This window comes from Gallinula chloropus (genome assembly GCF_964237585.1).
Source record: "Gallinula chloropus genome assembly, chromosome: 9".
NCBI classification, from domain to species: Eukaryota; Metazoa; Chordata; class Aves; order Gruiformes; family Rallidae; genus Gallinula; species Gallinula chloropus.
The window spans coordinates 13,412,255-13,436,885 of record NC_140094.1 but is presented as its reverse complement, the minus strand read 5'-3'; the positions used below and the strand labels follow the sequence as shown (position 1 = coordinate 13,436,885).

General features: G+C 47.9%; 1 protein-coding gene across 2 annotated transcripts in view; it reads right to left on the bottom strand.

The window, feature by feature from the left end:
- Window positions 1-11,860, bottom strand: part of ST8SIA2 (ST8 alpha-N-acetyl-neuraminide alpha-2,8-sialyltransferase 2) — a gene marked incomplete at its 5' end in the record, with an annotated part of 29,842 nt that extends 17,982 nt beyond the window's left edge. For both annotated transcript variants that reach the window (XM_084268319.1, XM_084268320.1), the window contains one exon: window positions 11,763-11,860. In XM_084268319.1, the coding sequence (XP_084124445.1) occupies window positions 11,763-11,860 (98 nt within the window). The remainder of the gene's footprint in view (window positions 1-11,762) is intronic.
- Between the last annotated feature and the right edge of the window lie 12,771 nt (window positions 11,861-24,631).

Below are 24,631 nucleotides of genomic sequence, written 5' to 3'. Positions count from 1 at the left end.
GGCAAACCAGCTGCTCAAAAACACCCGTCGCTGGGTCAAGCATGGTATTTTCTGAGGTCTGCTATATTTCATTACCAACACAGGCAAGCCAGTATCACTCACTGTACTGCTTCACTTCCCCCACCTGGGAAGAGAAAAACAGGGAGAAATGGCAGGCAATAATTAATAGGCACACCTTGGAAAAAAAAAAGTCAGCCCATTTTATTATACCTTGCTGACCTGGAGTTTCAAATCTCTTGGCTTCAAAAGGCAAAGACCAACCTCAATTAAAATTGCACAGATAGGCATTGATTTTGAGCAGCTTTCTAGTGCTACACCGTGTTTGGATTGAATTGCCTTATTAATCTAGTTGTTATCAGTTTGATTGTATAGCCAGCTCCACAAAGTACCAACCTGCTTCCTAATCCTATTATTTACAAAACGCTCTTCTTTTGACTTCTGTTGGGATGTTTTCCAGTGATAAGTTGCATCTATATGTGCTAATGCCATCTTAGTGGCTTGTGCCAGCCTTTCTCATTTTTGCTTTGAGGTTTTCAAGCTGAATTTCCACTATCTAAGATATTATATAGGTCACAACATTCCGTGCTCAGATGTAAAGTGACACTGATTTATATATCAGAGGATAAAAAAGAAAAATTGTCTTATGGTTCAGGTCCAAATTATCTTGGATGAATAATTTCTGACAAATCAGGGATGCTAAGACTTCTCCATTCACCCAGTATGAATGGGATGTTTAGGGTTTTTGCTTCTTTTCATCGTTTCCCCACTCCTTAAATGATTCTCTTAATTGTTGCTAGGTATGGTTCAATCTTGCTTCAAGCAATTTCAATACGTGAAATCAAAGCTGCTTTTGACTGAACAAGTAGGTCACACAGGCTCTTTGGGCGAGCGGATCTCTAACAGCAGGCTTTACACATCCATATTCTCAGGCTTACAAATCCAAAAGTGCGTTTTCCATGGATATTTTACAATGCTCACCTCCGAGCCCTGCTTCCCCCCGCCAGCATCTGTGGCAGACAATACCCACGGGAAGCAGGCAGGAGAAGCATGAACTCGCTAGACATTTCAGCCGTACCCAACCACCAATTTAGCCACATTTGTGGAGTCCATTCCCAATGGAATAAAACCTCTCTGCCTCTTCTTGACCTTGGGCAACCCAAATTATCCTTGCCGCCTTCCTTCACACATTGGCAGGCATAAGCCAGACCTTGCGAAGCCAGGGACTAGCTGGCACATGCACGCCACCTTGTTAGAGAAGGGCTTGGATGAGCTGACTGCCCTGTTAATGAGTGAATTCATTTTGCTGATTAAGTGCAGTGCAGCCATTAAGCTAAGCCATGGGCTCCCCAAATCCTCAAAGATAAGGCAGGATTTGCTCCGGCAAAACATAGATCATGTTTGTGCCCTCCTTCCTCTTCCCTGAACTTCAAGGTTTGTGTTGAGACCAGCACAATGGCAAACAAACCCCAGGGCTTGAGGGGGGAATCTGCCACATTGCCGAGTCATCTATGGAAGAGAAACAACTGGCTTCTGCCTTTCCATCTCCACATCAGGGCCTCGCTGGAAAGATGGAAAAAGGCCACATTTGTCAGCAAGTCCCTTTGTGGGCTTCTCACTGGACAAGTGGTTTCTGTGGGGTTTAGGTCAAAGCTCAGCCATACCTGTAAGAGACAAATTCGGAGAGGAAAGGCTTCGCTGCTGGTTAGCCCCACACATAAACCAACCTGCAGATGAGAAACAAAAGGCAAAGCCAGACGAGAAGCAAGGGGAGCAGAGATGTATTTTTTGAACCTTGAGACCACGTACTCAAGCACAGCATCATGCACTTGATCAGACACCTGTCTTCTCCCTTCCAGAAATGCAACATGCTCAGGCTTGGTTCTCATCTCATCTTCTTGTATCACATATCATGGCACACCAGGAGGAGCCAGGACATCTGACAATTGCAGATCATTCCCTGGGACATTTCGCCAGTTGCTTTTGAGGCTTTCATCCCAGGCTTTGGAGGAGATGGTGACTAAGAGAAGCAGTGGCCATTGGGTAGCACTGCCTACCTGTGCTCTCCTGGTGAGCGAGCTTCCCTCTGCAGAGATTAATTCGGTTGACATTTCTAAACCATGTCTGCTCGGATGAAAGATCCTGCAATACATCTTTCTGAGACGTTTGAAATCACACTTCGATGTGTTTAAAATCTCACTTGTTCATATTGTCACAGCTTGGCAGCCTGAGTGTCAAAAACTTCCTAAATATCAGGTGCTATTTTTACTGAGCAGAGTTTTATTCTTCCTACCGAGTCACATACCCACATTTGGGAGAGTGTGCCCGTATCGTGGCTTTCAGGAAGATCACCATGCCCTGCTGGGGTCCTGATGTAGCTCTGGTATATGGCCTGCAGGGCAGTGCTTGTGCAGCCAGGCTGGCAGCACAGCATCTTGCAGCAAGTCAAGGAGAGCCGGTGTAGAAGCACTGGCTGACGGCCTCGATGATGCAGAGAGCACCTGCTGTTACCCACCATGGGAAACGCAGCTCTGCCAATCTCATGCAAACCAGCCTAATTTGTTCACCTTCTCCCATGCCCCAATCCCACCTCCATCCCATCACCCATCCCGCAGGCAACTTCCCAGCAACCGCAAAAAGATGGGAAGGTCAGAGGTGCTCAGCATCCCTACCTGTCAGGTGGTAACCGTGGCTCCACATCAGCTCCCACATAAATGAGAGTGGGGTTTGGTCCCCAGATTTCTGCCTGGCTGCAAATCACTGTGAGGGATCATCGCAAGAGTATGCTGAGGATGCAGGAATCAAGACACATGAATGTGCAGAACAGAGCCACCTATTGCTTAATAGGGAATAAGCCAATTAGGCAGAAACACTTATGTGACAAAACCAGTGAAGAAGCAGCAGGAACGGCGCATCTCTTGACAACTAAAGGACACGAGGCAACAGGAGGGCTGCCCGTGGCAGCCTGCCATGAGGATGCTGCTTGGGGACACAGTGTTGGGGTAACCAGAGCTACACAACCAAACCCCTGTCCCTGCCTTGAGTCACCTGCTCTGAAGGACCTGTGGGAAGCAGGAGGATGCTTGAAGTAGCCGGATGGTTACTGCTACAGGCAAGAAAGCTGTGGTCCACGACTTTCATGCTCTGTCCCCAAGCCATGGGCTTTCCCTGAGCCAGAGAAGTCTCTCTTCCACCTGTAAAGCATCAGGTCTCACACCCACATGGCTGACTCGATCATGCCATGATGCACAAATTTTTTTGCTGCTCCTGAAGACAAAATACTCATGTGCTTGCAGGGCTCAATTGTCACACACTTCACATATCCTGCGCACCGCCAGGACCTTATTCCTTCCTTCATCTGAGGTCTTCCATTGGAAGTTTATTCCTGGCATCGGCTTAGTCTCTTTGGCTGCGTGAATGAAACAAGTCAATGAAGAAAAAGACACTGAAGCAGGCAAACGGGATCCAGTGAGTACCTTAGGATTGGGGTTTGGGTTTGTGGATTTAGCTTTCCCCTTCTGGAAGGGAGAAGGGAAAAACCCCAGAAGCCCAGGAAGACCCAGAAAGGAGCTGAGACAAAAACCTCACTGGTTAAAAAGCATGCCTTCGCTATACATTTTTCCTGAGATAATTTTTTTAGTGAACAGAGCAGAGCTATCAGGGAGCACAAACAGCAGAGCATCAGTCTTACAGCAGATTCTGTCACCCTGAGCATTCGCGTCCCAAAAGACAGAAATCCCAGTGGCTCCTGCAGCATCTCGGATGCCATGTACCTTAGGAAATGGGAATGGAGCAATATGAAAAGATATCCTTGGGCTCATCCTCCCACATCCACCTCTTGCCTACTCTTCCCACCACTCTGCACATCCCCTTGGAATATTCAAGGTCTCCTGTGGGTTTTTTCCTTCTGCTGTTGACATGGATGCTGAGGACCTCTCCTGGGCAGTGCATCCTCCTGGGATGGTTCTTCTGCACAACCATCCTCAAGATTACATCTGGTGCCTACACAAAGAGGGCTGGGAGCACCTGGATATGAGCTGCACCCCACAATGACCATCTGCACAAGATATTTGCCCACCGTTACAGGCACTCACCTGCAATGGAGCCACCCAGAACTTTCTGAGGGACTTATTCCCCAGATGACAATGTGCAGATGCCAAAAATGGAAAAGCCCAGAGTGGTTTCAGAGTTTGGCCTCCTCTCTGCTCCCTGGCTCACAGAGCTACACCATGGAAGTCCAGGTGGCAGTAAGGAGGAGAAGCTTAATTACCAACTAAGCTGCGGTCGAGTGTGCTTCTGGGTGTCTGTAAAGGCGCTGAAGATGCCTCATGACGATGCTTAACCTTCATGTCCCCTGTTGTAGCCGCTGGCTCAGAGCTGAATTACATTCCTGAAGATGCTGGTGAAGCCTGGGCTGGGTCAGGGTGGAAGAATTGTCCTTCAATTAGGAGCTGCCAGACACACAGGTGATACCCAGAGCCCACGGTGATGCTGTTTGAGGGAGGCCTTGAGAAAGCACTTCAAAACTGTGTCGTGACTGTGACAATATGTGCTTTTAAAAGCAGCCCTGCCCACGGAGAGCGCTGGACGGGGAGGGGCGGCGTGCTCAGCATGCAGATAGCCAGCCTGGCTTTCTTTTTGTGTGTGTTTGTGATATTCCCAGAGGATTTCTGCACGCAATAACAAGGACTTTATTTGCAGTAGCAATAAGAAAGAGTCCGGCACTTAAATTTAGAAAGAGCTGACCCGGTGTGCGAGCAGCCAGCTCGATGAATCAAACGCCGTGCAAACAAGGAGCCTCAGAAGGGTCAACAGCAGAGCCAGCAGGATCGGGGCAATGAAGCTGCTGAACGCCTGGCAAAGGGGAATGCCCCTAAAGCTGACAGTGTTTCTGCCTTGTAGTGTCACCCTCAAGAGCAACCATCACCCCCGGGCTGGTGCAAGGACTTCTAACAGGCTTGTCTGACAGGAGGACACAGAGTTCATGCTCTGGCATCACTCACTGCTTCAGGAGGACCACTTTGGTCCCACTACCCACACACCAAGCACGCTCTTGGGGTCATCTTCCTTCCTGCTTGCAGCTCCCTCTCACCCCATATCATCGCTTCTATCCTGACAGGTCTCAGCAGCACCTGCCCCTCTCCCTGGATCGGCCCTTTTGCTTCCCGATCGGAGCCAGTGCTGCTGCTATTGATAAGGATGCATCTCTCAAGGCCATCACCAAGGCTGCTGCTCGGCCAAGACAAGGAGTTGTTTAGATTTACAGAGGGTACACAAAAAAGAAGAAGAAAAAAAGAGAGCTGTAAATATGCTTTCTTGTTTTCCTTTTTCCTTATTTTTTTCTATTGCAAGGGGCAGAGCTGCTGACACCAGCCTGCTCTGCCATGGTGTTTGCTGATGGTGACCTTAAACTCTGCTCCTACAGTGAATGTACTGTTCCAGGAAACTCTCTTGTTTCCAGAGGCAACTGGGGACGGGAACCAGAACAATTGCAAAATAATAATTTTCTAATATTGCAGTTTGGGCTTATTTCTTGCTGCTGAGGATAATCCGGTCCTGGGGAAAACAAATGATGGAGGCAATTAGAGGAAATCTGTCTTTGGAATAGCTGGGGTTTATAGCAACCCTGCCTGTAGATGTATTTAAGTAGTGCTGGTCTCAGGGATGAAAAAAACAAAATACCTGTAGCTGGAAAGCCCAACAAGAGGTAAGTGAGCTCCTGTTAAAGCGTTTTCCTGGAAGATCAAAAGCATGCCTGGCATGCCAGCAGGCACGGATGAACAGATGTCCAAGCAGAATAACCATGGATGCTGCAGAGAATTAAAAAAACCCCACAAACCCTGACCCCTTTATCCATGTCCAGGAGAGCTCAGGGTGGCAGCAGGATCCGCTGTGTCACTGCTGGCCGCGGTCCCAGGGCTCTGCGCTCTGCCCGTGAGTACGGCAGTAGCACGGAGGAGCAGGCACTGCGCTGCTGATGGCTGAATCACTTAACCTCCCTGTTAGCTGCTCAACCAGCCTTTGCTAAATGAACCAACATTTGCAACTCCTTGTTCTCTGCAGGGAGAAAAAGGTTTCCTTCGCTCTCCAGACTGAAACAGTGCACTTGAGGGGTTGGAGGTGGGGAACAAAAAGCCCCTCACCCTGGGCAAAAGGGAAACTGGAAGCCCTTGTGGGAATTGCTTCGCTCTGGTTGCTGTGACTGGCCACAGCATCAACAACTCTGTGCTCAAGTGCTGGCTGGCAATGTGCATCCTCCTACCACAGCTACTGAGCTCCTCACAGTGAGCTCAGGAATTCCCTCCTTGGGGGTATTCCAAGCTGCTGACAACAAGGATTGGACCGAAGTACAAGTTTGCACCAACTGTACTGGAAAGCTCTTAGAGGGACCAGTTACGTGCACAGTACTGGGTTCTCTTTCTGTTCCACTGGACTGCTAGGGAGGCTGCTAATGCTCTCCACCCTGCTGTTCCTAGCCCTCCTGCCAGACAGCATTTCCCTGCAGGTACCACCGCTCCTGCTGCCCCCTTGGAGCTCAGCTGAAGGAAACAAGCTATGGAGTTTCATCTCCTTTAGTATGCTCTAGGCAGAAGCACAGGGATTTTGGGATGTAGCCCTACAGCAGCCCACCCGATGAGCAGCAGGAGATGAAGGAGTGCTTTACAGAAAGGAAAGGAAGCTCTGCAGCCAACCTGAAAGAGGCTGCTGGACCTTCAGTTATTGTCAGAAGAGTTGCAATCAAAGCCTACACCAAGTATTTTCTTACTCAAATCAGTGCTCCGACATTGCTTTTATTTTCCAGACCAATGCGTCACGGGGCTTTTGTTAGAGCCCTGCCATACCCAAGGAATACAAAGCTCTCTCCATTGACTTGATTTACATGAATAGTTACAGGGTGTCTGTGGGTTTCTGTCCTGCAGAGAGGCATTACTCCTCCAGACCAGCCCGGTTAATTGTCAGCTCGCACGCGCCCACTGTGCAAGTGCACAAAAGGGGATATTGGGAGAATATAGCGCTTTTTACAAGAAAACTTCCTGGTGGAGAGCAAATCTTAAGCCTACCTCTGGGTCAGGGGCAGGAAATCACAACCTGAAAGACCAAAGCAGGATGCTTATATTCCATGGACCAGCCCTGACAAAAAGTGTTTTGTATCAAAACCAGTGTGGCCAGTAGGTCTGGGGAGGTGACTGTGCCCATGGCCTCGGCATTGGTGAGGCTGCACCTCGAGTACTGTGTTCAGTTCTGGGCTCCTCACCATAAGAAGGACATTGAGGTCCTCATCCATGTCCAGAGAAGGGCAACCAGGCTGGTGAACGGGCTGGAGGGCAAATCCTATGAGAAGCAGATGAGGGAGCTGAGGCTGTTTAGCTTGGAGAAGAGGAGGCTGAGGGGAGACCTTATCACCGCCTACACTGACCTGACAGGAGGGTGCAGAGAGGTGGGCGATGGTCTCTTCAACCAGGGGACAAGAGATGGAACAAGGGGAAATGGCACTAAGCTGTGCCAAGGCAGGGTCAGATTAGATGTTAGGAAAAAAAATTTCACTGAAAGAGTTGTTGGGATATGGAACAGGCTGCCCAGGAAGGGGGTTGAGTCACCATCCCTGGATGTGTTTAAAAAAAGGGTAGATGAGGTACTTAGGCATATGGTTTAGCATAGGACAGGAACAGTTGGACCTGATGATCTTAAAGGTCTTTTCCAACCTTGTAATTCTGTGACTGCAGCACACCACCGTGCATGGGCCACCGAGAGGGACACAACGCCTCTTCATGGCATGATGAGGACACAACATCTCACCGTGAAAGGCAGGTGTTATAAAAGGGCACATGAGGAAAAAGTGGCAATTTACTGACAAGCTTCCAAGCAGGCCAGCAATATTAGATACTCCAATCCATCACTTAAAAAGAGCAGAACGTAATTCCTCATGTAATCAAGATAGGAAGGCATGTGGTCCGGGCTAGCAGAGAAAAGGTTGACTCATATTAAGTCCAGCCCATTACCAAGTGTCAAGTGCTCCCTAAGATGGCTCACACGCTAATTTGAGAAGTCACCTGGTGGCAGCGGGTCACCAGCTCCCTCTACAGACAATCAGGACACAGCCGGACCCCTGCAGAACTGCTACAACACACGCATAATAACAAAGAGTCCCTTTAAACTCCCACCAAGGAGCAGAATTTTCCTCCTCAGCACCGGCAATAATTATCCCACTCGACATCGAGTCCTTTGTCTTCCCTCCATGGCAAGAGGTCCGGCCCGCTCCCCTGTCCTGGGGCGGATGAAGAAACGGCTGCGATCGCATTAGTGTTCCCCAAGACAGACGTGAATGTGTCTTTTGTTTTCTTCCAGGGAAACAAAGAGCCGGAGCGATGGAGGGAGTGATGGAGGGAAACACAGGCGCCACGGGGCTGCAGGAAAAGTTCGGCAGCCGGAACCGGGTGGTTGTTGGGAAGAAAGTGCCAGGACTGTGTGCACTGGCAATACTTCACCGCGGCAGCACACACCGGTGAGCACGAGGAGCGAGCCAAGGTGAGCGGGATGAGCGTGTCTGCCCACCCACTGGCAGCCCCCAGCACCCGATTCAAGCGATGTGCATACAGGTGATACGGAGATGTAGCGACAGGGACCTCGCGGGATGAAAACGCGCGCACAGGGGTGGCTGCAGGGCAAGAGGAACAAGCTAACGAGAGCAACGCAGCGTCGGGAGCAAGAACTGCTGAATTTTCATCCTTGCCCTGACACCTCTTTGTTTCAGTATCTCCTGTCTGCAGGAGGTGGTGTAAGAATATCTGGCAGAGTAAGACAGGGCTCCTGAGGAAGCAAACATCTTTCTTAGAATCCTGCGCAAGGCAGAGCAGCTCCAGCTGCCCTCGGCTCCCACCTCCCTTCACCTGTGATACTGGGAACTTGCAGTCCAGGGAAAACAGCATGCTATTTTTTTCTTTGTGTCCTTTTGCCAGCAACGTTATAGTCTCACTTTGTTCCTAATGAACGTTTTGTTCTTTCTTTCTTTCTTTCTGTGATTTCTCAGTATTTGTAGGTGAGAGAAATATGTTCCCCCCACCCCCCGGCTCCCACCCGTATGAGGCATATTCTTCCAAAGACAATCCAAATCACAGGCAGGGGGCAGGGTATGTGTAAAAGTGGGCAAGCTGTTCGCTCCTCACAATAATTAGAGAGTGTTTCGATGCCAAGGAAAAAGAAAAGAGTCACACCTGCCTGCATTTCCCAGCCTCCCCCCTTGGTGCTGTGAGCCTGCCAGGGGATACCTGGCCAGCTCCTTGCTTTCCTTAATGCTTGTGCTGTGTTGACCGAAGAGAAGGCAGTCTATGGGGTGTGGAAGAGGATGCCAAGGTACACGATCCATCAGACAAATATTCCTGACCTGGGGAAGAGCTGCATAAATATCTGGGACCTCCCCATCCTCTCCTGGAGAGGTGCTGTTCTCTCCTGGACACACAGAGAGCACCTGGAAAACTTAATAAGGGTCTCCTTCTCCACAATGATGTACACTTTCACTACCACACAGTCCTCTTCACCTATAGGACCTGTTTGCACAAGATGCTGCTATCATGTGGCCCTGAAAGTCAAAACCCCTCTACCATCCTTTCAACTCCTGCAGATATGGCATTCAGCTTTTTGATGTCTGCCCAGCAATAATACTTCAGCAAGGTCAGAGCATCGTGTTGACCATCCCTGGTACCATGGCAGCACACAGGGATGAAGCAGTCTTAGTGCCCGGCTCCCATCTTGAGAGCTGAGGGTGTAAGATGAACCAAGTGTTTGGTCCCTTGCTGTGTTTGGGGTGAGGGAGCTCAACAAACCCAACCCCCTTTGGAGATGCAATGGGGAAAGAAGTGGGTGGGAGACAGCAAAGCAAGAGAGAGGGTCAGCTTGCCCTGCTTCATGACTACATCTGAGTATAGCAGTGTCCCACCTTTGCTCAGTGAATCCCTGTATCAGAAGCACAGTTGATGTGGGAACTTATCTATGAAAAGGCAGTTTCAGACCAGATTGCAGGACCCATCCTTCACACCCTGGGGTGAAGGGCGCTCATCTTCTTCGCTAGTTACTTTGCACACTGTTATTTCTGCAGTGCTGTATGAAACAAGCTGCTCGCCGTTTCTACGGAACTCATTTGACCCTGTTGCCGTCTCTGCCGCTGCACTGCCTGGCAGTACTTCCTTGGAAGAACTACAGCAATAAACTCAGATGCCAGGGCTTGGAGATAAGCAGCCAGCAAACATCCAATTTCCATACAATGTACAGAAAAGAGAGGAGAAAAAAAACCCCACAACACTGGGAATCCTTAATGAAACAGGGTGAAAAACAGGACAAGTAAGTAACAAAACAGAATAGATTTTCAATAAGGGCACGACAAGTTCTAGCGGACAGATCTATCTGATAGACAAGTAGAGAGAAGAAAGAACAGACACCGGAAGAGATGGGAGAATGGCAATGGGATCAGAGCAGCCTGTCCGATGGGGAGGATGCTTCAGAAGCTTTTCAGTTCCTTTATTATTATATGGAGAATGCCAGATCGTTGCAGGGCAACAATTCATCTAGCCTGGTAACCTAGAGTCCAGTGCTGGATGTTTCTGGACAAGGCTGTTGACCTTTGAAGCACTTCTTGCCTGTGGCACCCACTATATTATAACAAAGAAACCATGACAAACATCCACTGTGTTTCATTTCTAATTTTAGCACCAAGCACCAGGCGTTTGTTTTGATGTAACACGGTGGGCAATGCCACCTGGTCCCAAACACAGAGACCTGCCATTTGGGAACCCCACGTTACTAGGATTATTTGATTTCTTTTCCCACGCTGCTGCAGCAAGTTCCTCAAGTTAACGCAAACCCTCCTCTGCATTTGTTCCTCTCATCCCCTAAGTTTCCAAGCAGCCCTCAGAGATGGGCTTTATGGGTTGGGTAGGGTATTGCTCCTCTCCTCAGACTTGCGGCTGCTTTAGCTGCTGCCACGCAGGGCACTTGCATATAAGCACCCACTCTGGAGGTGACAGGGAAGGGGTGATCACAAAGACCCTGATGCAGCCCACGGGGACCAAAAAGGGGTTTGAGCTCTCCCACCCTGCTCCATCACCTCCACCCAGCTGGTCCCTGCTCAGTCTCTCACACCCTGCGGACCGGCCCTTGCTCCATCAGACTGCTCCCTCATCCATCGTCTCCGTGAGCCGGTGCCCTCTCCACCACACCCACCCGGACCAGCACCGGCACCCAAGCCCCCGTGGCTGCAACTTGCCCCCCCGTTCCCGGCCAGCAGACTGCCTGCACCAGTATCCCGCTTGGGGACCTTAACCATCAACACCTGAGCGCTGCCCTCACCCAAACCCCTCTCTCCAGACCACTATCTTCTCCAACATCTCCAATGAGACCGGTACCCGATCCAGCATCCCCACCCGGACCGGCACCTCTGCGTCTCTAACAGCAGCAGTACCAGGTCCCTCACCCCTGCCCGGACCGGCGTGGCTGCCCCCTCCCCCGGCCCCGCGCCCCGTCCTGCCCGCCGGTGGGGCGGTCCCGACCGGGGCTGCCGCCGGTTCCGCGACAATGCGCGGGAGCGGAGCGAGCTCCCTTCCCACTTCGGCGCGGCAAGAAACCGAGAGAGCCGGAGACAAAGAAACTGTCCGGGCGCTTCCCCACCCTCCGCCAGCGCCGCCGCCGCCTCCGCTTTCTCCTCCGCCTCCAGCACCCCCATCACCCGCGCCCCTCCGCACCCCTCCGCGGCGGGGAAGGAAGGGAGTATTTACCCGCTTTCCTCCTCGATCTCGGAGATATCGGCGAAGATGAGAAAACCGACAAGCAGCGTAAGCAGCGCCAGCGTCCAGCCCCGGCACGGCAGCGGCATGGCTCCCGGGCTTGGGCTGATGAGCTGAGCTTGGCTGGGCCGCTCCGCGCCGCTCCGCGGGGTGCGGAGCGCGGCGCCGCGTCCCGGCTCGGCGCCGCCGCCGCCGCCGCCCGGCGGGGCCGCTCCGCCCCCTCGGCGCCCGCGGAGCGCCCGTCCCGCCCCGCCCGGCGCGGGGAGGGGGCGCACGGGGCGGGCTCTGCCCCCGCCGCCCCCCGCCGATAAAGTTTGCGGCGCGTCCCAGGAGCGGCGGGTAGCGGTTGCTTCTCACCCCGGGGTCGGGGGAGGAAAGGAGGGGAGCGGGGCGAACCTCAGCCTCCCCGCCCTCGGACGTGCCCTCTGTCAGCGGGCGGCTTTTTGTTGTCGCGTTCCCCTGCGCGGCCGCGGCACGTCTCCTCCCTTGCGCGCACCGGCGCGGTGTGGCAGGGTCAGCCCTGGCTGGAGGGGTACGCGCAGGCGGGCGGTTTCTCGGCGAAAGGGCAGAAAGATGCAATAAACCAAGACAAAGCTCACCGCTGTTTGCCATGGCGCTGAGCGCACCTCTCCCTCCCTCCCTCGCAGCGTGCATGCGGTAAAGTGGATCTTTTGGGATGAAAGGCACTTTGTAAACAATGAAGGATAATCACACCTATCCCTATTACTATTAACGCCCATTTCGGCAGCAGTAATTCTTTGCCGTATCGTAAATACCGGCTGTGATAACCACACAGCTGCCTGCATCTCGCTGGAGTTGGAACAGGGAGAATCTGTCAAGCAGAAACCACACAAGGGGTCCCAAATGTGCCTCTGCCACCCTCGCAGCCCCTGAGAGCAACCTCTGGGCTACAAGCACGACCTTAGATTTTGTTATGGAGAGTAAAGGTTGCAGTTTCTGCCTAGGAAAGGAGATGAAAGTTGGGAAGAAGGGAAACGGGACTGGCTGGACCACAGTATGGCCAAAAAAGACCAAGAGGCCCTTTCCCTATATACTGGTTATCTGCTAGTCCAGCGCTAGCCCTGGGGAGGAGAGGCTGGCAGGGTTAGGCAAGGCCAGCCTGGCAGAGCATCTCCAAATGCAAACGTAATTCTTTCGGATCAGAAAGTTGCTGAAAATCAGAATGTCTGGTGATATACGCACCGCCGAGCTGGAGAGGGACGCAGAGGATTTATAATGCAGCAGATAGAAGAAGCAGCAGAAGCACAGATGTGTTGAGAGAGAGAGATACTAATTGCTTACATATTTAAAACAGCATCTTTAGTCTGAATGGGAGGCACCATTAAGCAAAACAGAGCTATTAACTGGGGCCACTTGGAACGCTGCCATTTTCCCTTCTGTGCAAGGCTTTTTGCAACAACACGACACAAAAGTTCCGCTGCTGAGGGTGTGATGCACTGTCAGTGGTGTGTGATTCCTACCCAGGACGCTGAGGTGCTTTGCACTGGGGTAAGCATGTCCATACTTCCCTGGGATGCAGAACACCCATATTGTACGTGGGCAGGCCTACTGAGCAGAAGACTTGTATCTGGATTAAATGGTAGAAGGGGCCCGTTACAGGCAATGTGCTTTCCTGGGGATTCTGAAACTCTTGAAGAAAGAGGAGACAAACAAATCACCATTACATTTATAGGTAAAAAAATACAACGTAGGTGAGTCTGGTACAATTACACCGTAGTATATATGGCAACTTTACAGTCCAGTATACAGCTTTTATAATAGAGCATATTCAGGCCCCCGGGGAGAAAGCGATTTTAGGTGGTGTAAGTAGCCCCATAATTTACCTTCTGCATAAATCTGAGAAAAGCCTCATTTTCCTTCTGTTTTATTCTTCTTGGACTCCTTTTGCTCACCCTTTTTCTGGAGTTTCATAGCAGAGTGACTGGCCTGAGGATGAGGAAACAGGCTTTGAGGTGACCTTGCAGGTGCGGGGACTGACATTGGGGTTTCCCGAGATGCAGCAGAGCAGAGCACCAGTCCCCTGTGATTCGGGAGCACCGCACCACACCTGGCTTCCCCTGGCTTACACATCCTTGAGAATACAGATGGAGATATCTGCTCCTGCATCTTTTTTTTTCCAGCTCCATCCCAGGTGGTGTTTCGGCTTCTTTTGTCTGATCTTTCTGTTTCCGCTGCCAATCACGGTGGCGATGTGCAAGAATGGAAATCTCAGTGGAGGCTGAGCAGTAAGTGGGGGGGATTGTTCAGACTGTGGTGGGAGTCGGTTTGCCTGGATAGGGACTCTCATGGGGGCCGACATGTTCCTTCTGCTGAGGAGAAGCTTGTGTTAAAAGACATGCTGGGATTTGACTCTGTTCCTGCATAAATCCATGGAAATGTTGCTATTAATTGAAATGGGAAAAACCCCCCACCCCTCCCATCAACCAACCCCCTTGCAGGTTGAGCTGAGAGTTAAGCTTGATGCCCTTCACTGGAGAGCTCCACTGCTAGGGGCTTGCACAAAGAGCTCTGTGGATCCTGTACTTGGTGTCATCTGTTGCTTTATTCCTATGAAAGATGTAGGTAAGAGAAAAAGGTCATTCTTCAGCTATCAGGCTTCAAACACGAGGACCAGGACCTTGAAGTACAGCCAGGTTTGAAGAAGGAGGCAGCAAGCTATATAGAAGACAGAGGAACAGCGCAGCTTGCTGAATTATTTCATAATCAATTAATGAGGCTGTGTAACATCACCAAGTGTGACTCGGCAATGAAAACCTGGAGATCTTGTTGCACTGCTGAGGGCCAAGTTCTGCATGACCAGGAGCCTTGCTGTAGCGATAGAAAGAAATGGATATGATAGGGACTGATTGCAAGAGAGGATCTTTTACTCTGCATTTGCTCAGAGTCCTTCCTTTAGAGTGTCCCGAACAGATTTTGGGTGAGGAGGAAAAATGCACCCTGGTTTCACACATTCCTCTTTATCCTGAGGAACTGCAGACTGCTTTGGAGCAATTGCCATAGTTCCTCAATTATTAGTCATTTTGCACATTCAATTCACTATGAATCCTCACATGATTCAACTTAACCAGGTGCATAAATGTTGTAGGATTGGGTCTGTAGGCATCCAGAGCCTCAATTTTATGTCTCATTTGTAAGATGTGTTGCAGGAAGATGAGAACAAACCGTCGCAAATAGACTGTTGTGGTAGAGTAATATGTTCTGAAACAGAATAAAAGGCTATGATATCTTCTAGTTTCTAATAATTCGAGGAAATAACTTTATATCCAGAATATTTGCAGTAAATACAAGAAGGTATACTGAAAAAAAAATATCTTACCATAACAGCAAAAGTATCTGCACCAGAACAATACTGCGCTTTGCTTTGACAGGAGAAGAGAAAAGAAATGGCATTTTTACATTTTCTTTTGACCTTTGAGAAATATCAGGAATATGTAATAGCCATACTCACCAACAATAGCTCAGAGGACTCAGGGAATAAGAGTTAAACACCTAGGGACATTTACAAACAACTGGCAGAGAGGAGATGAATTTAAGATGTGGGTATGAAAGGCACAGATAGTCAGAGAGTGCAAAAGTAATACATATTTAAAATGCTTTTAATCTATATGAAAAGCATCATTGAGAAAGGTAGTGACTCCTGAACAAGCAAAGGAGGGACAAAGAAGATGACCCAGGCGGTCTTTGCCATGCTATGACGAATGATAAGACCTAGTGTGGCAAGAGGTCTCAGGGGACCTTTCTCCATCAAATTCGTAATGCTGTAAAACGCACATAACCTTTATCATATCCGTCAGCCAAAATGAACAAAGTTTACAGCCCGTTTTATACAGCTAAACAGTACTCTGATGTGATGAGCAGGCATGACAAATGGGAGCCTGTGTTAACCAGGGTCGCGATGTTTCATTGCCTCGTTATTGGCAACGAACTTGCCTCGAGGTGCTTTCCCCAGTGAAACCCTCCGTCCCTCCTGTGAAAGTCAGGCGACTCCCAAGGGGCATGAAGTGCCTTTTCCTCCCCCAGTAAATTCATTAGCAGAAGGAAGGATGCTGATTCAGTTGGCTTGATGCCCTCCATCTCCCAAATGCTCTTGCTGGTGTCCATGCAGAGCAAGGGACTAGAGTATACCACTCCAACATCAGAAATCCACAGCCTCTGTGCTCCTGGATGGACCACCACTAGTAACAACCAAACAGCCCCCAGAGCTGGCAGTCTCCTCACCTGGCTTTGCTTACCCTTGGGTAAATGTTTCTGAGCTGGATCCCAAAGTGCTAAGTTCATTACTGAAGTGCATTCACCTGTTTCCTGGAGGAGCTGTGGGTCCCAAATGCTTACAGGACTCCCAGATTGATGTTTGTTATGAATATGGTTTGCTTTTAAGAAGTAATACTGAGACAGAACCCCAGCAAAGGCATTTAGACATGTGCTAATGTCAGTGAATCTGAAGTTAGTCACATCAGAAGGGTCTGTAACTTTTTGTGGTCCTTTCCCTGTTGAACTAAAGGAAGAAGCATCACTGCTCCTCATCTCTTAGGTTGGATGGGAGAGCATTTTCTGTGGATGAAGAGCCAAAACCCTCATCATTTTATCTTCCTGGGGATTTGTGCCATTGGAAAGAGGACTTCTCTCCCTGATACCCAGAGTGGTATAGCAGCAACAAGAAAGCTTTGGTGGCTTGCAAGAAAGGGAGAAGATGATTGTTAAACTGCATTAATTTCAAGCTCTATTAGGATTTCAAGAAAGTAAAGTCAGTAAAAAAGGATGGACTCAGTAGGGAATGTGACCTTATTTCCTCAGTGTCTGAAGGGGAAGTGCACACAATAGGGAGACAAAAATACATCTATAAAACCAGATCAGTTTCTTTGATGTTGAAGAAGAGAAGTTAAAACGCTTACGCAAACTGGCATCATATGACTGGCAGTGTTCTAAAGAGAAAAAGAGCAAAAGCAAGAAAAAAACAACCCCCAACCCCACCCCAAGATCCCCAAACCCACCCCCATCCATTAGTCCTTTCTTTTTCTTTCTCTTCTGTAGTAAATTGCAAAAATGGTGCGATCCATGCAACATTTCATCAAATAGGACTCACCATTGTCAGAGCAAAATGTTTGATATAAAACAAGAATGATCTCTCCCTCTTTTTGGTCAGATAAGGTGGTTTGGATTAATAAAAAATGCCACATTCACAATGATATTGATAATTTGCATGTGAAAAGCCTTCCACCTGGTAATGAAAACGATTTTTCAGTTTTGCCACCACTAGTCGCAAGAGATAAGGTCTGCCATCCTCCCCCTCACAATTAACCACGCACACACAAGAAAGGGGAATGGCAGAGTATGTGTGACTGTTGCAAATTGCCTGTTATCTGAACCCAATGCACAGGTATTGATATTTGCAGCTGCACAGCTGGCACGCTTTCACAGCCTGGCTGTGTCTGCGTGCGTAGCCGGGCACCTCCAGGTTGGGAAGGCAGAGCTGGATACCTGCTTGTAGGAAGTTTTTTGTACCATAGTAATGGGGATAACCCCCAAACTAAAGCAGTTTACATCCCCCTCCCTCCCTCCCCTGTGGTTCGCAAGCCACTGGGTGGCAGTGCTGTGTGAGCTCATGTGTACTTACCCACACACAGTAAGGGGGGAACCTTGTTTTTGGAAGGAGGAATCTCAAACCTAGGTATGTTTTTGATACCCTGCAGACCACCACGGTGCGGAAAGCAGGAGAAGAAAGGGCTGAAAGATGCTTCAGCTTTGAAGAGCATAGATGATGCCGTGTTTCCACCGACCTGTGCCAAACTCCACAGGAGGAATGAGTGCCAGCAGTGGATCCCAGTGTGGGCACTCCAGGCTCATCCAGGCTATCCCAGCCCTTCCTGCACTTGCAGCATTTGTTTTTCACTGTCACCAGAGGAACGAAACAGCCTTTTGCTGATAGTCCTGAAACAGAAACGGTATGAGTTACCTGCCTTCTTCCCTGCCTCTCCCCTAACCCACACACATCACCCTTGTTCTTCTCTTCCCATAGAGAAATAATTACTCTGCAAGGCCATGTTTTCAGTGTCTTTGAATAGGCGTGTGAGCTCTGCTGCGTGTGAAGCATGCACATCCCCTGCATAAGGCCAGCAATGATTTAGCAACTCATACCCCCCAGATAATTCCAAACTGATAAGTAGTTCTCCCTTCTAATGGTAGATTTTAAGTGCCTGATAAACAGATAGAAGTTTCAGGTGCCAAATTGAGACCTCACCCAGGTTTTGAATTTTGTCTCTTATCTCAGTTCAAAGCTGCTAAGATGTAACATTTCTTTTAGGTTTGTTTCTGCAGTACACCTTCATCGTGGTACTTGATGCATTTGAAAGCTGCCCACATTTCATGGCCCTTAAAGCACAGGTCCTATTTGAGTCTAGTTTTGGCGTGTTTCGAGTTGGCAGGTTTGATTAATCTTGTCCAATACTTGACAGAAACCCAATTACTCTCCCCAGTGGTGTTGAGGAGGTAAATCTACCTAGTTTGGATAAACAAACCTACATATGGGATGAAGAAATAAGCCATGCACAGACACTGCAAAGTATGGGAAAGGGTTTCTTGCAAGCTGAGATTTCAGGTAGTTCCTGCTTCTAAGAAGTTAGAATGGAAACAGAGGGGTGGACAAGATGACACAAGAATAGATAAAAGAGGAGGAAGAAATCTTTATGACGGTCCTCTGGGAAAATCCAAATAAAGACAATAGTGCTGCTAACCACTCAGAAGTCTATGACCTTAGTGATGAGCATACCAGAGTAAACCTGTGAGAAGGATGTCTTGCTTTTTCCCATTCTTCTTCTGGTCCTTTGGAAAATTTTGATCTAAATTGCTGCAAAATATTCAGATTACAACAGCAATTAAAACAACTGAAAAAGAAAAATCCCCAACAATCTCTCCTGCCCCCCACCTGCACGCATTGTCCTTTGCAAATGAGAATCTTCCTGCAAGGAAAACAGGAGATTCAATATGTTCCATTTAGCAAAAGGGACAAAATGTTAAGGGGCAAGGTACAGAAGGTAACTTTTTCTTCTCTCCACCTCTTGCTAACAGCTGAAAAACCTCTGGACAAAAGGCCTTTAATGCAAAAACTCATTTCAGCTCTAGAAAGGCACTTGATTTCTGTCTTCAGGGAATGTCATTGTGCCCCCCCATCAATAACGAATGGGGTTTTTTTCTCCTCTTTTATACTAATATTTGCCATCCTTCATGTCCTTTGTGGTGGGCAGAGCTGCTGAGTGAATGGCCTAGGCTTCAGAACAAAGGGAATTTTTAGAAAATAAAGTAGGGCAGAGGGATTTCCCCCAAAGAGGTCTAGCCAGAAGCTGCAGGCAGACCATGAGCCCCAGGTGAGCTCCTCCTGCGAACAAGAACAGAACTTCTTTGCCTAGAGCTCACTTCAGAACTTGCCTCTTGGCGGCCACCACCAAGGAACAATCACCTACGTTTGATCAAATAAGTTCTTACAGCATTGCAAACACCCCAATCAGAGTAGAAGCAGCTGGGACAGGATATTTTGAATATCAGGCTCTACTTCAGGACAGTTTTTGAATACATGACCCTGGCTGTGTAGCACCACACACTTGAAAACCCACCGCCTTGGAAACCTGATTTGTCAGTTCGGCGAGCAAGTTGCTCTGGAAGGAAAGCTTTAGTACAGCCTAAATGTGATTTTTGCTCTGATCTTAGTTCATTAATGTCCTCTGTGGTGAGGAATATGAATGATCGATCTGCTGCTAGGTTGTACCTAGCATAGCGAGAGACCAGCAGAAGAGGGAGGCTGCATGTAACGCTCCTGGCAGGTTTAAGCGTGCTGTACAGATGTAGGAGGAGAAAGCAGAGAGGAAAAGAGCCAGCGTGGGGGAGAGAGACCACAGGCATGTAACAGCCTTCCTGACCTCGTGATTTATTTATGGCATTCCTAGAGGGGAAGAAGCCATGCAAAGATCATGAGCCTGCCTGCCGCAGTAAGTGGTGTGCCGGCATATATTTAGCTAACAGTACAAGGAACAAAATCTACAGGGGATGGGGGAATGCTTCCACTCCTTGTGAGGTTATTGAATGGTTAGTCAAGGAACGAGAGGGTTTTATTTGGAGGAACAAGAAAGGTTTCCCTTGCTTCTTTCCATAAATAAATTAGAGGAAAATTCTTGGGTTTGCTTCGTTGGAAGCCAGGGTGTTTCCTCTTCCAGAGCACACCTCATCACGCTTTCCTCAGTCACGGGCCTTTGCAGGGAGTTTTGGATGCTGATAGCCATCTCAGGTCTGTGTGTAAGAGAATAGGCTCTGAGATGCCTGGGAGATACATTTCACAGCGAGCGGCTGTCTCCAGGGTAGGTGAACAATGAAGAGAGCGTTGCAGAGAATAAGCCTCTGATACAGCATAAAAAAAAGGCAGAATCTGTGTCAGCTGAAGCCAATCACGATGTTCATCGACCTGATGAATACCTGCATTGGCAGATGGGAATGTTTCTAAAGTACAGTATTGCATGAGGGAATTGCATGAAGATTAACTCTGAGCTCACCAAAAGGCCTGATTCTGTGAGGTGCTGAATCCCTGCAGCCTCCAGTGAAGAGTCCATTACCTTGGCCACCCTGAATCGAAGTTAGCAAAGGAGTTCACCTTTGCTCTGCATTGGAGCAACCTGTGGATTTCGCCAGGATGGAGCAGTCGGCAGCAGGACCTGCAGCAGCATAGCAGGGGGCTGCACAGTGCTGTGGAGAGAACAAGGGGAACACGGATGTTCATCAGCACTTGTTAGACCTTTCACATCACAAAAAGTTAAGCTCTAAAGGAGGACACAATCACACATCAGAGCTCTTGACTCTGATGGCTAAATTTGACCTCATCAGAAACAAGGTCTCAAACAATAGCCTGGGCCACCCCATTTCGTTTCTGCTTCAGCTTTTGGGATTGCAAAAGGGGGAGACCCCTCTGGCCTGATGCTTCTGCAGATCCATGGAGACACATGGCACCAAGTGTCCCAGCTGCCTATCCAGCTCTGCAAAGCTGAGGGTCTGATGACACAAAGAAGGCTCAGAAGCATCAGTGTTGACTTGGCTTGAGGAGTTGGATTTAATTACTTGAGGAGCAGACTTAATGCTTCATTTGCATCCCAGTCAAACTTGTCGGTTGTTCATAGATTTCAACTGGAAAAAAATAATCTCCATTTATATATGGGAATATAATAATCAATCAAGCTTTATTGCTCCTGTTTCCATTCTAGCAGCTTATAACCACATAATAAAAGCACATAATGAAAACATCATAAAAACGCACAGTAAAAACACATTCCCCATGCAAGTATTGCCATCTTAGCACATCCTGGATAGAAATGCTGAAGAGTTCTTGAGGCTTCTGGTATGTACTAGTAACCTCCATAACACTACATCACATCCATCCTTTCCACTCAAGGAGTACTGTCTGTTTAAACAACAACAGTTACAGAAGATGCACGTAAATATTTTCATTCAGCAAACTAAGAACTCTCTCCAGGAAAGTTTTGCTGCCTTAGCTTTACAAAGTTGGTTAGAAAATTCTGTGAGAAAAAGCCTCTTCAGCTGCTTTTATTGTATTATAGCCCTTCTTGGAAAAGCTGCATGAGATGGGTGTTACATTAAGACTCTTCTTCCCTGTGGTTTAAATGAAGGTTCATCTTCACAGGCACTCCTTTACTTCACTCCGAAGGATGCAAACAGCTCACCCTGCCTCCCTGCTCTACCTTCATTTTCCTGACACTCATACATCCTTGCTTTGGCAGAGCACAGTTTACTCTCCCTGTAGATGAATCAACACCCTAGCACCTGGGCTAGGGGATGACAAAAGATACTGGTCCATGCCAACTCTGGTTTCCACCCAAACAGGTTTGATTCACATCAGATGACTCTCATTATGTTACTTTGAGGTATCAGTGGCACTCTTGGACTTTTTTTCCCACCTCACATAGCAGCATCTCCTCTATCTGGGGAACATCAAAGCCTTGTGTACTTGGCCACCAAACCCTTCATGTATTTTCCAAGTTTTTCACACAGTTATTCCAGGGAGTGAATAAACAGGAAATTAATCATTAGTCCCTTTGGTGACATTATCCTTCACTTTAATAGTGCCAGAATCATTACCTCGCGCTTTAATAAGGTCCTCTTGAATTCTTCTCACTTTCAAAGATTTTGTTTTGATTTTGAAGCCAACATTACAGTGACATTGCAGAGCTACAGGATGATTTTTCTATATAAATTTTTTTTTAAAGTCACAGATGTTACCAGTAGCATCTAAGAAGACTGAACCTGGTTATCTTAGAGATTAAAGGCAATATTGTTCTAATTTTTTTCCAGCTGCTTATTTGTGTCTTTGGGAAGCACTTTGTTCTCACATGGCTTGGCTTTTTTTTCCTCCACTACTTCTCTCTCCTTTGTCTGCTTGACACTTTCATGCAGAGAAAGGGGAGAAACATAAACTAGGCAAATGTGATTTGATCACAGAGCTGGTAGGGGGCAGGTACAGTCAATCACGCTGCCTTGAACTCTGTTGCGTGCGATCAGCTGGAGTTTATTTAAAGAGAGTCCCCTGAAATTCTGTAGCACAAAGATGCCGATCCAAAGCCCATGTTGAAGGGATGCCTTTGCCTGGGTTCTGAATCGGGGCGTAATATGTAAATATTCCCTCATATAATTTGCAGATGTGGGAAAAGCTGGAGGTTGGTTTACCAAAGCCTGTAGATTGATTCAGCCGCACAGCAGAAATTTCTGGCCCCGGTCCTTTGGTTCCTCTCATGAAACATAAAACCGCCATCAGAGGCATTTTTTTTCCAAGTCCACAGCCTCTTCAGAGACACACTAAATTAACCTGAACTCCCTTGGTTTCCCTTAATCTTACAAAAACCCAAGATGCAAAGCAAAGCCCCTGTCAGCAAATGCATAACAGATGAAGGCAGCAAAGCTGCCTCCTTTACACCAGCTCTAGATTTGGTCCCTGGTATTTTAACTGTTCCTTTATCTACTGAAAAGGAATGTTAAAAAGTTTAATTGGCATGTAATGAGATAACTATAACAAGTTAATTAGTTCTCAATTAAATTGCGTTTACCATACGTTCTGAATGTGTTGTTAGCAATTAATGACATCTAATGAACTTGAAATAGCAACTGAGTTTACAACGATAAGGAAAATAATAATAATAATGCTCACACGTGGTTTCATAGAGCATTAGAAACGACAAATGATTTAATAAGTATGTGGTTAAATCATCCTATCTTGTGCAGCCGCTGGAAGGGAAACATCCAGGAAATTTATTCTGGCACATCTAACTGGGGCTGGGAGGAGACAATAGGCTTTCAGGGTAGGTCTTGTTGGGAAGAATTCCTTGAGAGCTGTAGGAGAACAGCAAAGGAGAAGGGAAAGCAAAGCTGCATGATAAGGTCAGTTATTCAGTTCAGACATAAGAAAGCACGACAAAGGAAGATTATAACAAACAACTGGAATAAGGTGGAAACCCCAGTGGATGAGGGAAAAGGTTAAATTCTTTTCCAAGATCTCTTAAACAGGTGAGTATATGGAGAGTAATTTGTCTCTGTGCTTCCAGTTAACCTCCCCTTAATGCTTAGCACCATTAGAGTGCCACACTGAATAGGCATTAGAAGGAAAAAAACCCTAAAAACTAATTTACATTTTAATGAATTTTTAATTGAACCAAAATCTGTTGTTTCTGTTTAAAGATGCAGTGTTGACTTTGTGGTCTGTGCTGCTGAGAGCCAAGTGGGATCTTAATGTGATAAAAACAATGATAACGCTAAGCTTAATTAGGTTTGAAAGCGTGCCTGGCAAAGTGGCGTGGAATAAAAATGTTACCTTCCCACACTGAAGGAGAGCAGCGGGGGCAGGCAGAGCCTGGACCACGCCTTCATCCAGGTTGCGATGAAGCAAGAACCAGAGCTGCTACTTCTTGTCTGCGTGAAGCTCAACTGATGGCAAGAGTGAGGTGGGAAAGAAAAACCTGATCCAATAGTAGTATTCATCTTCTGCTGCCATTAGATCCAGTTTTAATGACAGGCAGAACCTACTGGGGTTTCTGTAATCACTTCTCTCTTTGCAACAGGCTACATCGAAATGCCAAAGCCAGGGAATTGCACTTTCCAAGGCCAGGATTTAGAGATACAGGCTCTCATCCCCTTCTCTGTCCTGGAGCATGCCTCCAGCAAAATAAGCATACCCTCCCCATACCCAAGCCTACCTAGAGCTAGGAGACGAGGGAAAAGCCCTTACACTGACCAACTGCACTTGGATTTAACAAAAATGCACCCCAGTATTGAGGTGCACTCATTTACTTTCTCTCTGAGGTACCTGAAATCCCATTCCAGGCATTTTAAGTCATTTTGTTGATTTTAATGTCTTGTACCAAGCCATTAGCCAACCTGACCGTGACACACACGTACCTAAGGAACAAAATGAAGTGGCAGCAAAGCAGCTATTTCAACACCAGTTTCTTGCAGGCCCTCTTCTTTCATCCTCCCTCTGGTTGCCATTGCTCCTGGGTGGATTGAATGTTCATAACATGCTCAGGGTTTCACATAATTAAACCTTGGCTTTATGAGTTATTATTTATTAGGTTATTGTCGGTTTGGTTGTACAATGAGCATAAGCTGAACATACCCCTCGCCTCCACAGAGAGCCCTAGCATCTGACACTCTAATGAACCCAAATAAAATCACAGCAATCAAAACCAGACTATGGCAGCAGGTTTCAAAACCCGTTAAAATCACTATGCGAGCTTCGTCTTCAATATCCTGCTGCTGCCTACCAGGTCCTGCATTTTGCAGCAATTTGCTCCACTCTT